Source organism: Equus przewalskii, chromosome 6 (genome assembly GCF_037783145.1).
Source record: "Equus przewalskii isolate Varuska chromosome 6, EquPr2, whole genome shotgun sequence".
In the NCBI taxonomy this organism is placed as follows: Eukaryota; Metazoa; Chordata; class Mammalia; order Perissodactyla; family Equidae; genus Equus; species Equus przewalskii.
The window spans coordinates 72751300-72764649 of NC_091836.1; the positions used below are offsets into that span (position 1 = coordinate 72751300).

A 13350-nucleotide genomic window follows, 5' to 3' on the forward strand; every position below is an offset into this window, starting at 1 on the left:
CAATTTAGTGGTCTGTCTCTTTCTCTAGTTTACCCAGCATCAACTGGAAATTGAAGAAAAGAATGGTGTATGAACTTCCATTGAAGAGCAGAACAGGGTTCATTAGAGATCCTAAATTGTATGATATATAGAAGAGAGCGAAATCATTTTTTCTTCCCTGTTTTCACAGAATCTTGTCATGTCTCCCAAGGAAATCTGTCCCTTCACTCATCATGCCATCCTTCAATCAGAGCATTTTCCACCCTGCAGTCTTCTTTCTTACTGGCATCCCTGGTTTGGAAACCTACCATGCCTGGATCTCCATCCCGTTCTGTTGTCTCTATGCCATTGCCATCTCTGGGAATGGCATGATCCTGCTTGTCATCATCACTGAGTCCAGCCTCCATGAACCCATGTACTATTTCCTCTCCATGCTATCCTTCACGGACCTAGGGCTGTGCCTTTCCACGTTAGTTACCATGCTGGGCATTTTCTGGTTCAATGTTCGAGAAATCAGCTTTGATGCCTGCATTGGCCAAATGTTCTTTATCCATGGATTAACACTGATGGAGTCCTCAGTACTTCTGGTGATGGCCTTTGACCACTTCATTGCCATCTGTAACCCACTGAGATATGCCACAATCTTAACCAATTCAAGGATCATCAAAGTGGGCTTTGCAATTGTTATTAGGGGGACAACAGCTCTTGTGCCTTTACTCCTGCTTCTTAAGCGCCTGTCCTTCTGCCATAGTCGTATTCTGCACCATTCATACTGTTTCCATCCTGATGTGATGAAGCTTTCATGCACAGACACCAAGATCAACAGTGCATTTGGCCTGACCATTGTCATCTCTACTACTGGCTTGGATACTATCTTGATCCTCCTCTCCTATGTTCTGATCATCCACTCTGTGCTCAGCATTGCCTCCCCCGAGGAGCGTAAGAAGACCTTCAGTACTTGTGTCTCACATGTAAGTGCCGTTGCCATCTTCTACATTCCCATGATCAGCTTGTCACTGGTGCATAGATTTGGGAAGCATGCCCCTCCCGTTGTACACACTATCATTGCCAATGTTTATCTACTCATCCCTCCTGTAATGAATCCCATTATCTACAGTGTGAAGACCAAGCAAATTTGCAAGGCAATCTCAAAATATTCCTTTCTAAGCTAATTTAGGACATTTTCAGTGTGCCTTTTCTTTACGTAGTATCTCTGACTTATGTTTGGTCATTTACTAGTGTGTATTATGACTATATATTGAAGAAGCCTGTTTATACATACTTTGATTCTTTTCTGATGGTCCATTTACTGACTATTAACACATTTCTGGAGTGTGAATTCTTTGAGAAAAGAGGCTATCTTTTGTGTACCTCTAACTATCATAAATGCTCTACCTTGCACAGAATATTGCCCCAATTAAAAAATGTCTGCAAAATAGACAAATGAAGCCATACATTGGGGTCCAAACAGTCTCACCAACTCTAGGGTATGAAGCTATCCAAGGGATGTTTGATATAATTTAGGTCAATATGAAAGTCTAAGTTGCCATAATTCTAACCATTTATTGGTAATGCTCTTTATTCCCCCAAATAGATTATTCATGGCTGAGGAACATGAATAAGTGCAGAAAATGAGAAAAAAATCAAATTAAATGCATATTTTCCTATTTTCTAAAAAGAGTTCTTCAAGTCCCTTCAGTAAATGTAATAACATTTTAATTATGCAATACCTAGTGATTCACCTTCTAAATATGTGTCTAATGGGGTAAATGGCCAAAGACGTATTGTGATGTTCAACACATCATTATGCATTGCAATGAAAATTTGGAAACTGCTTAAATAATTACTTTTGGATATTGAATAAATAAAATATGAACTATCATGCAACAAGCTAAACACTGATATAGATATAAATGATATATTGTTATGAGAATAGATAGATTTGTATACAGGGTACTTATCACAGTTTGTGTGTGTGTTTCATGTGACTATGCACACACATGTACACACACATGACCACTCACACATATACATTATAAAGGTATGGATAAACATGTTCCAAATGTGAAAAGTGATTATCTTTTGATAATTGGATATTTTTTTGCTTATGCTTCCTTGTACTTCCCTGCAGTTTAAAAATGCTCAATAATGAGTTTTTAAATTTTTTCAGATAATGAAATAATCGATTTCTATTTAACACCCGCCTAAAAACATGTCAACAAATAAGAGGCATATACTGCAAGAGAAGCAAAAAGTTTATTTGGGGTCTCAGAGAATTGCCATTTGGGAGACACAGATTTGAGTAGAATCTCAAATGTGCTCTGATTACAGGAGACAGGCTTGGGGTTTTTATGGAGAAAAAGGAGGAAGATGAGATAGGTAAGTTGTATTAAGGGAGAGTTCATTGGTGTTAGATGGGGTAAGGTTAGGCTTGTGCTTCATAGATTGGCTTGAGATTCAGTCATCAGGCAAAAGGCTAGACTTGTACTTCATTGATTGGTTAGCGATTTGGTCATCAGCAAAGTTCGGTTTCCTCAGTCCTTACAAACAGGATAGCCTTGTCCTCACTGACTTGTTGGAATGTTGGTACTTTGGTCCAGTTTTGAAGATAAAGAAAAGAAGACATCTAAGGCATTTCCTCTGAAATGGCTGCTTTGACTCTGTTTTAGTATGGCTCCACTCTTGTCATCTTTCACACACAATAACTTTTTGTTCTCCATCTTCCATACAATTGTTATTCCCATGTGTCTTCACAATTTTTCTTCAAATTTTGGTAAACACTGTGGGAAGTACTGGAGGTGAAACAGTGAAGACACAGTCTCCATTCTTAAGGAGTAACAATCAGATTAAACATACCTAAACTGAAATAATATTTTAACTAGTGGTTTCTTTTGAATGAGACTGTGCATAAAACATTGTACCAGATGCTAAGATAAGTCATAAAGGGTAGTCTCTCTTTTTCCCAGGAAGAGCCTGAACTAAGAGGAAAATCATCAGCCTAGGAAATTCTTAGCCTGATGAGAAAAAATATGGCTTCAAGAAACCTGTTATTTAACAGAGGAGATATAATACATATTCAAATCTAGGGAATAAAAGAATAAACAGTGGAGATTCAAATTTTGTCGATGCTCAGGAAAAATTTTGAAAGTGGAGAATTTTGAAGATGGGGCAACCAAATTTTTTAATGTGTTTTAAAATAGATGTGTTTGAGAAGTTTCTGATAAAAGCAACAATTTTGACAAATGTTGCAATAAGAAGCGTGATTCATGAAGTGTGAATTACATATAATTTTGCATAGTATAGTCGTATGTGTGCATTAATAAAATCCATTTTAAAGTATGTTCCTTTTCCCTCTTTATAAAATGATACAATTCATAGAAAACCACCTAATTGTACTTTTTCTTTAATCTTACAGGAAATACTTTTCTCTCTTCTATTAGCTATATTTTCTTGTGAATTCAGCATTGTCCAATACATAGGTATACAAATTTTTACAACTTTTGCGTGTATTTACAGACCTATGAAAGAATGCTTATTTAGCACTGTCTGAGCCTATGCTGAAAATAATAGTCTGATTAATCTGATGTAGAATTTGGAAGAGTAAGTAACCAAGTGTTCTGCTGAGACTCTATGAGCTCATTGAAATTCTATATGAGAATGTTCCTAATTGATATTTCTGCATAACTGATGTATTGTGGCTTAGAGGGAAAATTTGACATTCTTGTAATTTAATTTGATATTGCATCAAGCAGGGAACTGTACTATATAATGTAGCCTCAAATAAGATGCGTGTATTCTTCAGTTGCTTCTCAAGGATCTGTTGGAATGTATTTTCCTAAGAAAAGAGAAAGATTAAATTCCATACTGAGAAATTTCTATTATGGTATTTAAATTCAAATGCTTTAGGGAGCCTATTGAGGTCTTCTGTGACATGGATCTTGTCTCCTTGTTTAGCTTTTTGACTTGCCACTTGCTCCCTCACCTGCACTCAGGGTTCTAGATGTGCTGAATATGTTATGGCTCACTCCTTTTTTTCCTGTGCCCTATTCTCCCTTGTTTCCTGACAGACCTGGGGCTGACCTTCCTGAAGGATAAATACATGCTCTTCTCTGCTCTTATCATAAATATCACCAGTTATCATCACTGGGTTTTATGTCTCTTTTCTCACTGGGTTTTGAGGCCCGGGAGAAAGCAACTCTATTCTATTCTCTGTATTACCAGTGCAAAACCCTGAAATGTGATGGATACTTAAAGTGTTTTATGAAAGAATTAATGAAGGTTTTTTTTTTTCATAAATGGAGAGGTTTCTTAAAAGTGTACAAAATTCACTCAGGTGATGTTGGAGGAGGGTACATTTATCAGCTGGGTGTGTGTGGAAGGTCGGGCCAGGAGTGAGCTCATGCATACAGCAGGTATTTTATTTTGAAATTTTAATCACAAATTTACTTTTAATAAAATTTTACCATGATACAAGGGCAGGGAACTGTAATACCGGCCCTGTAGAGAAATGACAAAGATACGTATGATGAAGTAGAAGGGGAAGGAAACCATGAGAGAGAAGGAACCCTTGGGGAGCTTCATACTCTGCGGGCCACAAAAAAGTCCACCAAGAGTTTGCTAATTAAGCAATTTCACGCAGCCTGAGTCACAGCTCCTTATATATGCTACCTATCCCTGAGCAGAAAACCTTCCCAGCTCCTCAGGCCTTTTCCTGGCAAACAGGCCTGGAGAGAACACATCTCCATACTTTGTAAGTAAAACTGCTGCATTCAGGGAAAACATTAGACTTTATACATACTTGTTTCCTTTAAGAATGAGGAAGATTTTATTAACTACAAAAAGCTTTCATGGGTGCATTAAGAAAAATTGTGGAAAACTTTTTCCTGAAATCTGTATTTGGGGACATTATATTTTAACTGATTGGGATCCATTGGTCTATAGACCATATGTCTTGATGCTTAGAACAATTTGTTAACGTGCCCTTGAAGTCATGAATTTTCTGCTTAATTGTATGACATTTCAAAACCATTGTCTAAGGGCAGCTGGCAATACTGCCACCATCTACCACCAACACCGCCCTCATCCTCATCCTCATTTACCATTATTAAATGCCTCCCACGTACTAGTTATCAGATTAAATGCTTTACAAATGCCATCTCATTTAATGCTTTCAAACTAATGCTACTGGTAAGCTACCAGTTTCACAGAAGTAGAATCTAATGTAAAGAGCTTATTTGTAAAACCTCTGCTACTTGGTGGCAGAGTCAGCATTTGAACCCAGGTTTGCTTCACTCTACAACCATATTAGTGACTTTCTGTAATCAAAAGAGCGAACTCAAGGTAGTCCTGCTGAGAACCTGCAGCATGCTCTTACGGCGGGACTGGTATATTAGCTTCAAATAAAGAAAGAATTACTATCAAAAAATGGAGAGAGGCACATAAAAGTTTACTCTGAAATACTAGAACAGAGTCTTCCACCAAAAAACAAAAAAACCCCGCGCACACACCCACACCCACACCCACACACACACAGCTCATTTTGTGGGAATGAAGGGGAGTTCAGTGAGATTCGTAAAATAGTCACATAAGTAATTTCAGGCTACACAGCATGAATTAAATGGACAAAGCTGTAATGTGTTGAGATCCCGATATGTTTCTGGAATCCTTGGTCAGTTTACAACTCTTAGATTTAATTTATATCAAAAAGTATCTGTTGTCTTCCCACACTGTACAATACAGTGCAAGGTATTGGGAATACAATGATGAAAAACAGTGATCTACCTGCCAGTAGTTTATTTTAGTTGGAGAGGCATGTTTTCAAATAACGCATAGTCATGCAATGGAATGACCACTATTTTAGATGTATGAATAAAAAAGGATGTGATTCCAGAGGAAGAAGAAATTCCTTCTTACTTGACTTGGAGAAGGTGATACCACAAAACGCTTCCAGAAGTAAATAAATTAATGTTGAATTTATAAATGGATCAATGGAGCAATGAGTCTAAAGAATTCAGGCTCATTCAAAGAAGAGTTGAAACATATAAATTAGCCAAAGCACACCACTGTGAAAGAACTTCCTGTATTTGGTAGTTTGGTGAAGAAGGAAAAGTCCTGTACCAAAAGGTTCCTAGGGTAGAGAAGAGGATAGGCAGCAGCAAAAGCAGATTTTGGTCAGATTGGGAAGATCCTCGACTGCTATAATAAAGAGAGAAAGAGTTTTGACCTCATGCTCAAACAATGAAGAGCTCTGTGTAAACAGTGACGTGAATGTATTTTTAAGAGATCAGGTTGGTATCAATATGGAGATAGTTTGGCAACAGTTGAAACTTATGAGAATATTGCTGTAGTTCCTGTAAAAACTAATGGGAGTGTTATGTAAAATAGCGGTAATGGAATTGGATAATGAGGACGGTGAATCAAAGGCCATTTCAGAAGTTGAACCTATATTAAGTCTAGATATTGGATGGCCTAGATAGTTGTGGTAGGCAGAATTCTAAAAAGTCTCTCAAAATTCCTGCCTTCTTTGTACTTGTCTAGTATAAAACCCACCTCTTGAATGTGAGTAGACCTATAAATACGATGGGATATCATTCCTATTATTATGTTGCATTATATGGCAAAGGGAGTTTGCATATGCAACAAAGGTCCCTGATTCCTTGACTTTGAGTTAATCAAAATGGAGATTAGGCTGGGTGGGCCTGAGTTAATCATGTGAGTCTTTAAAAGAGACAAGAAGCAGCAGAGATTCTCCTGCTGGATTAGAATAGTCAAGATGCCATGTTGTGAGAGGTCCAGAAGGCTGGGACTGAGGATAATCTCTAGGAGCTAAGAGCAACCCATGGTGACACAGTCAGCAAGAGAATGGAGACCTCAATCCTACACCACAAGGAGCTCAATTCTGCCAACAACCTGAATGAGTCTGGAAGAGGACCCTGAGCGCCACATAGGAACACAGTCCTGGCTGAAACCTTGACTTTAGCTTAGTGAGCTAACTCATGTTGTGCTCAGACATCTGACTTACTGAAATGTGAACTAGTGAATGTGTCTCGTTTTAAAGCATGAATCGGTGGTAGTTTTTATGCAGCAATAGACAACTAAATATACTCTATATGCAACAGAGTATATTTCAGTCCAAAAAGAAGCCTGATTTCAACTATGGATGTAAACCATTAAAGAGGAAAACGAGGATAGACGAATATTCATTCAGTAGGTTGTTGCTGAAGGGTTGGAGACACATGCAACACGGAAGCAGGGTTAATAAGAAATTGTTTTTTCTTTCTTTTTTCTTCCTTTCTTTTTCTTCCTTCCTTTCTCTTTTTCTTTCTTTCTTTCCTTCCTTCCTTCTCTCCCTCCCACTCACTCTCTCCCTCCCCCCTTCCTTCCTTCCTTCCTTCTTTCCTCCCTTCATTCCATGTTCCTTCTTTCCTTTCTTCCTTCCTTATGTTTAGAGTGAGAAAAAATTTGTAATATTTACAAACTACGGTGATGGTACAAATGAGAGGGAATACAAGTTTTAAAAAGATAAGGAAACATTGGTGAGTTTATTTCTCAAAGCTGAAAGAGACCTATGTGTTCATTCTTTGCTCAGTGTTTAGAAAACATCTACATACCTTGCCCTTTTAAAGGCGAGACAATAATTCCATGCTGAATCCCTACCTTTAAACACTACCTTTTAGCACTTTGTATCGCACAATTTAGTGGCATTTCTAAAATATCTGAAAGTACATACCTTGGATGTGCTTAGAATATCTTCATGGTAGTGTTTACCTACCATCTCCTGCACAGGTCACATTTATGTTCTCAAGGAAGCCTGTCTTGTCGCTTCCCCCACACAACTTTCTAATATATACAGCCTCTGTATTTTAAACTCAAACCCGTTATTGTATACATCACACTGCATTTTGTTTCTTTACTTATTTGTTTTCCTAACTATCCTATCCTTTTCTAAATACCCTTAAAGGCAGGTCCCATATCTAATTTGGTTCTGTATCTCTATAGTCTGGATTACAGCGTGCACTCAGTAATTTAACGTTAAACTTAACTCATGTCAAAATTAATTGAGAAGCTAGGTGGTAGGATTGTCTTTGGAAAGGAGCAAGACTTGTTCTTCTTCTGATTCAGGAAAGAATGAAGAAAGTTTGAGAAAAAACTGCGGAGGAGGTAGTGATCACATGAAGAAAATATTAACCAGTGGACATTGCCTAAGTTCAGATTTAGATAATATTTTCATCTTTCTTCTCAACTCTGAGATAATATTACATGTGGCTTATGGAGAGGGGTTTGGGTATAGAAGTGGGAAAGAAAGGGAGAGAAATAATTGTATAGTATTTTAACTTTATTTATTTATTTATTTTGAGGAATATTAGCCCTGAGCTAACTGCTGCCAATCCTCCTTTTGTTGCTGAGGAAGACTGGCCCTGAGCTAACATCCATGCCCATCTTCCCCTCTCCTTTTATATATGGGACACCTACCATAGCATGATTTTTGCCAAGTGGTGCCATGTCCACACCCGAGATCCGAACCAGCGAACCCTGGACGGCCCAGAAGTGGAATGTGTGAACTTAACTGCTGTGCCACCGGGCAGGCCCATCAACTTTAATTTTTTAAGGTGATAATAGCTTATATTTGGTGAACTTTTACATCGTAGTTAGGTACCCTCCTAAGATCTTCACATACATTAACTAATTTAATCCTTGAATTATCCAATAGGTTGTGTATATCATTATTATTTTAGAGATGGAAAAGTTCAGGCACACACAGTTTAGTAACTTATCGTGTGGGTAACTCAGAAGATAAATACAGTAATCCATGCTTGAATGTATCAAAGTTTAGAATATGCATATGCAATACTAAAAAATTTATTTGGAATGCCAAATAAAAATTCAGAACATCAAAATATCCATAATACTTTTGAGAGCCTTTATACTCAAATAGTTCTGTTTGTAATTGTCTTGACTGCTTATACTTGTTATGTGGTATGAGAATTAATTAGGTACAGTTCAAATGATCATATTGCAAATAGATTGTATGTTTTATACAGGATATTGTCACATCCACCAACACATAGTAGCTGTTAATGTTAGCTGTTCATTAAGCTGGAGATATTCAACCTGATTGAAAGAAAGTATTCAAGAGATAAAGGGAAGATTTCTTTGGGGAAAACCAGACGCTAACTTACTTCATTTACTATATCAGAATCACTATATATACTGTTTGATATTCATCTAAAATTTCATATAACCTTATAGACACATTTCAACAAATATTTATTGACTGTCTACCTTGTGAAGTCAGGAAGTGATGAGTACAATCTCATTCAACAGATGAGTGAAATTAAATAAGATGGGTTGTTGTTAGATTTGTGTGTGTATGAATACATTTCCTGTTTCTGCTCCTTTATTAGATGTGTTCTTGGCTTTCTTCCTTTGTGTTATTTTTACGAGTCTTTATGAGCTCTTGTAGATATTGTCTTTTATAGTTGTTTACCTAGTGAAATAATTTCAGGTTACAAACATAATAAACAAATGCAATTTATCATTTCAGGACACTCATATTACGATCCTGCAGTTGGAGTTCCATATGTCAACTGTACAAAATACTACAACCTCTTCCATCATTTTCCTGCTAACTGGTGTTCCTGGACTGGAAGCCTTCCATACCTGGATCTCCATTCCCTTCTGCTGTCTCTACGTAACTGCCCTCTCAGGAAACAGCCTGATTCTCTTTGCCATTGTCACTCAGCCCAGCTTCCACGAACCCATGTATCATTTTCTCTCCATGCTGTCTACCACTGACCTTGGCCTGTCCATATCCACACTGGTCACCATGTTGGGTATATTCTGGTTCAATGCCAGGGAGATCAGCTTTAACGCCTGCTTGTCACAGATGTTTTTCATTCAACTTTTCACTGTCATGGAATCCTCAGTGCTGTTGGCTATGGCCTTTGATCGTTTTGTGGCCATTTCTAACCCTCTTAGATATGGCTCTATCTTAACTGATATTAAAATAGCGCAGATTGGAGTAGGGATTATCACCAGGGGGACATTAATACTGACTCCTATGGTGGTGCTTCTTAAACGATTGTCCTACTGCCGCAGCCACGTGCTTCACCACTCCTATTGTTTCCACCCCGATGTGATGAAGCTGTCATGCACAGACACCAGGATCAATAGTGCAGTTGGGTTGACAGCCCTGGTCACCACTGCTGGGGTGGATTCAATCTTCATCCTCCTTTCTTATCTTTTGATTATTAAGACTGTCCTCAGCATTGCATCCCCAGAAGAGAGGAAGAAAGCCTTTAGCACATGTATCTCCCATATTGGGGCTGTTGCTATTTTCTATATTCCATTGATCAGTCTGTCGTTTGTTCACAGATTTGGGCAATGGGCCCCACCTTATGTACATACCCTGATTGCCAATGCCTACCTGCTCCTCCCCCCTGTGATGAACCCCATCATCTACAGCGTGAAGACCAAACAGATACGCAGGGCTGTGCTGAAAGTTCTCCATCCCAGTGCAACAAAGAACTAGATAGTTTTTTCAAATTTTGCTAGTCCTGGTCATTGTATGGATGAGTAACCCCATTTAGAGATGTTAAAATGTTGAGACTCATGTTTGGGATGAAGGCATCCCAAAAGATCACTTTGGCTTTAAGTAAGAAGACTGTTGGCTTAAAGATAAATTTAGGCTGGAAATTCTCTCTCGCTGTTTTCCTCAGATAACCACAATAATATTAACATTTCTTCATTTAAGATGAAAGATTTTCAATGACTTCGACACCAATGACCTAGTTTAGGTTTCAAATCTGGAAATTTTTTTAAAGAGGAAGATGGAAATAAAAACCATTTAGTTGCAAATTATTGAGTTTTATCATCTGAATCTTGTATATATAACTGGGATTGGCCATGGTTATGGAATTGGTCCAAATATTCTTACTTTTCTGTTTTGCCTATGACCTGCCTGACTTTTAATATAATAGCTAGTATCATCATCAATACATGCTTTACTGCTTTGTCAGTAACCTAAACTTTTTTGGTCAAATATTCTTACTTTCCCTCAGCTCTTTAGGGAAGAATTTTAGCACAAGTATTGTGTGAAAAATAACTCTGCTTAATTCAATTACAATCTGTATTGTTCCTTCAGAAGGACTAATATGCTTAATAAGCCTTTTTTTCATTGGCAAATATCATCTAGAAATAAATTTCTCTGAAGTCTCAAGATTACTAGGAGCCAAAGGCAGACACAGTTTAATCTGGTTGGATTTATGTTGCCATATTTGGACTCTCTCCTCAAGGAAAGTTGAAGTGGGTATGTTAGTCAGGCTTTAGATGGGAAAACAGAAATCACTCCAGTTGTTAACATTGGGAGTATTTAATCCATGGAACTAGCTAAACAGTTATTGGAGGGCTGAGAAGGCACAAAGAGAACACAGAAATAATACAGAGCTAATAACTGTAGGACGTCACTTCTACCTGTATGTCTGTGGGAACAAAGAGAAGAATTTGAAGTTATGAAAACCTAGAAGCTTGGTAGAAGATCACCCCAGAGCTGAGACTCAGACCTATAATGAAAGGGTGCTGTCCTGCTGGTTCTAGTACCCCAGGAGCTCAGAGGATGGACTAGACAGAGCCAAGACTCAAACCTCTGTGAAAAGGTACTTCATAGCTGGAGCTCATGCCTCAGGAGCACAGAGGAGGAACCCTCATGGAACTGGGAGTCAGAGCCATGGAAAGGGGCACACTCTGTCTGGTTCTGTTTCTTCCAATGGAATATGAGGAGATTGTTGTTGGGATTGTGGGAACAATTAAAACTAGAACCTGGATCCAATGCTACTGGGCAAAGAACTATAGCTGTTGTGACAATGACAGGATCAACAAGCAAACATGCCAAGATACTCGTCCTTCCAGTAGCTTCCAGTCTCCTTCTAGCATCCTCCATTTAACAGAACATAGCATGGAAGCAGCTGGAAAATGATAACTGTGATTCATGATTCCCTGCCTTCTTTTCAACAGCAGAGTGTATAGAATGGTGTTTTTAGTGCTCAGATACAATATCATTCTAGCCAGCACAGTGGGTAATGTGCTTGTAACAATTAAGCTCAATATGGCTATGATAAAGGTTTCCTTAGTTGCTCTAATCTGGACTTTTCATCGTAATCATAGTATCTAGTAAGTATAGGTAGATAAGCGCTTTATAGTTCCCCACACATTTCTACATACAATCTTCTCGAATGCTGCTTGTTGAAAATTTCCAGGAAACATTGGACTTGAACAATTCTTTAGACTACAGGGACCTAATTGACATATACAGAACATTCTTTACAACAGAGGTTGAATACATATTCTTCTCAAGCACATAAGGAACATTCTCCAGGATAGATCACATGTCAAGTCCCAAAACAAGTCTTAACAAATTACTTGTAATCTCTACCAGGGATTCTGAGGCTTCTTCATGTCTTGTGTATGTGTACGACTGTTCAGACATCTTGTTTCTTCTCAGGTGGGAATTTCAAAAGGTTCTACACCTTTTCTTGATGCTGAAGAATCAGGCTGGGTGCTTCCAGCCTCTCATTTGCTTTCCCTAGGTTGGTGCTGATAGTTCAGCTTTGGGTGCCATCTCAATCCTGCAAAATCCAGCCATTTTTTTGTGTGGGTTCACAGGCCATCCGCAAAAGCTCACACTCTCCACCTGTGGGGATGCACACAGGAAGCTACCCAAGGAGGGTATACAGTGAGGTGCATGGAGTATTGGGAGTGTCTGTAGGTCAGATAGCAGGTCTGAGGTGAGGCATCCCCATCAGCTTGTGGGCAGGCTTCCTAATGAAGTCCCCCAAGGGGTTAAGATGACCTGCACCCCTTCTGTGAGTTCCGAATCACTGGCTGCTGTGCTCCCAGCCTCTTCCTGTCCCTCAGTTATGCAGATCCACCTCAGTATTCTGGGACAAGTGGGAAAGACATGGGCTTCTTTAGCAGCATCCTACACAGATGGGGAAGCCAGGTGCTCCCTCACTACTCTATCACTTTCCCCTAACTAAGAGGGAATCTCTCTTGGTACTGAGTTGTCCTGCCTTGGAGTAGTATGATGCAGTTAAAGTGAAATTGTTCTTCTCTTTGAAGCATCTATTTTTGGATTTTTTTTAACTCCAATGATGTGCTGGAACTTCTCCACTATACTCAAGACTCCCAGTAAAGTACTCTTGTCTGTGGGTGATTATCAAAATCAGTTTTGTTAGGAGGGGAAATGGTAGAGAACTCCTATTCCATCATCTTGCTCACATTCATGGTCTTGGCCCAGAGCTATGGTGTCTCTCTAGGCCTCTGTCATAATATAGTCTGAAGAGACATGGAGCAGAGGGACATCACAGAAATCAT

The 13350-nt window shown here is 38.6% G+C and overlaps 2 protein-coding genes across 2 annotated transcripts; both read left to right on the top strand.

Annotated features, from left to right (window-relative positions):
- Positions 1 to 212: 212 nt before the first annotated feature.
- LOC103553848 (olfactory receptor 51F2-like) lies at positions 213 to 1151 on the top strand. The gene has a single exon (XM_008524576.2). It carries the CDS (start codon positions 213 to 215, stop codon positions 1149 to 1151), a length of 939 nt encoding a protein of 312 aa, XP_008522798.2.
- An 8393-nt stretch (positions 1152 to 9544) lies between these two features.
- LOC103553203 (olfactory receptor 51F2-like) lies at positions 9545 to 10510 on the top strand. The gene has a single exon (XM_008523676.2). The coding sequence runs from the start codon at positions 9560 to 9562 to the stop codon at positions 10508 to 10510; it is 951 nt and encodes a 316-aa protein (XP_008521898.1). The 5' UTR covers positions 9545 to 9559.
- Positions 10511 to 13350: the final 2840 nt, after the last annotated feature.

Coding starts and splice junctions, on each gene's coding strand:
- LOC103553848 (XM_008524576.2), top strand. CDS start 213: ATGCCATCCTTCAATCAGAGCATTTTCCACCCTGCAGTCTTCTTTCTT.
- LOC103553203 (XM_008523676.2), top strand. CDS start 9,560: ATGTCAACTGTACAAAATACTACAACCTCTTCCATCATTTTCCTGCTA.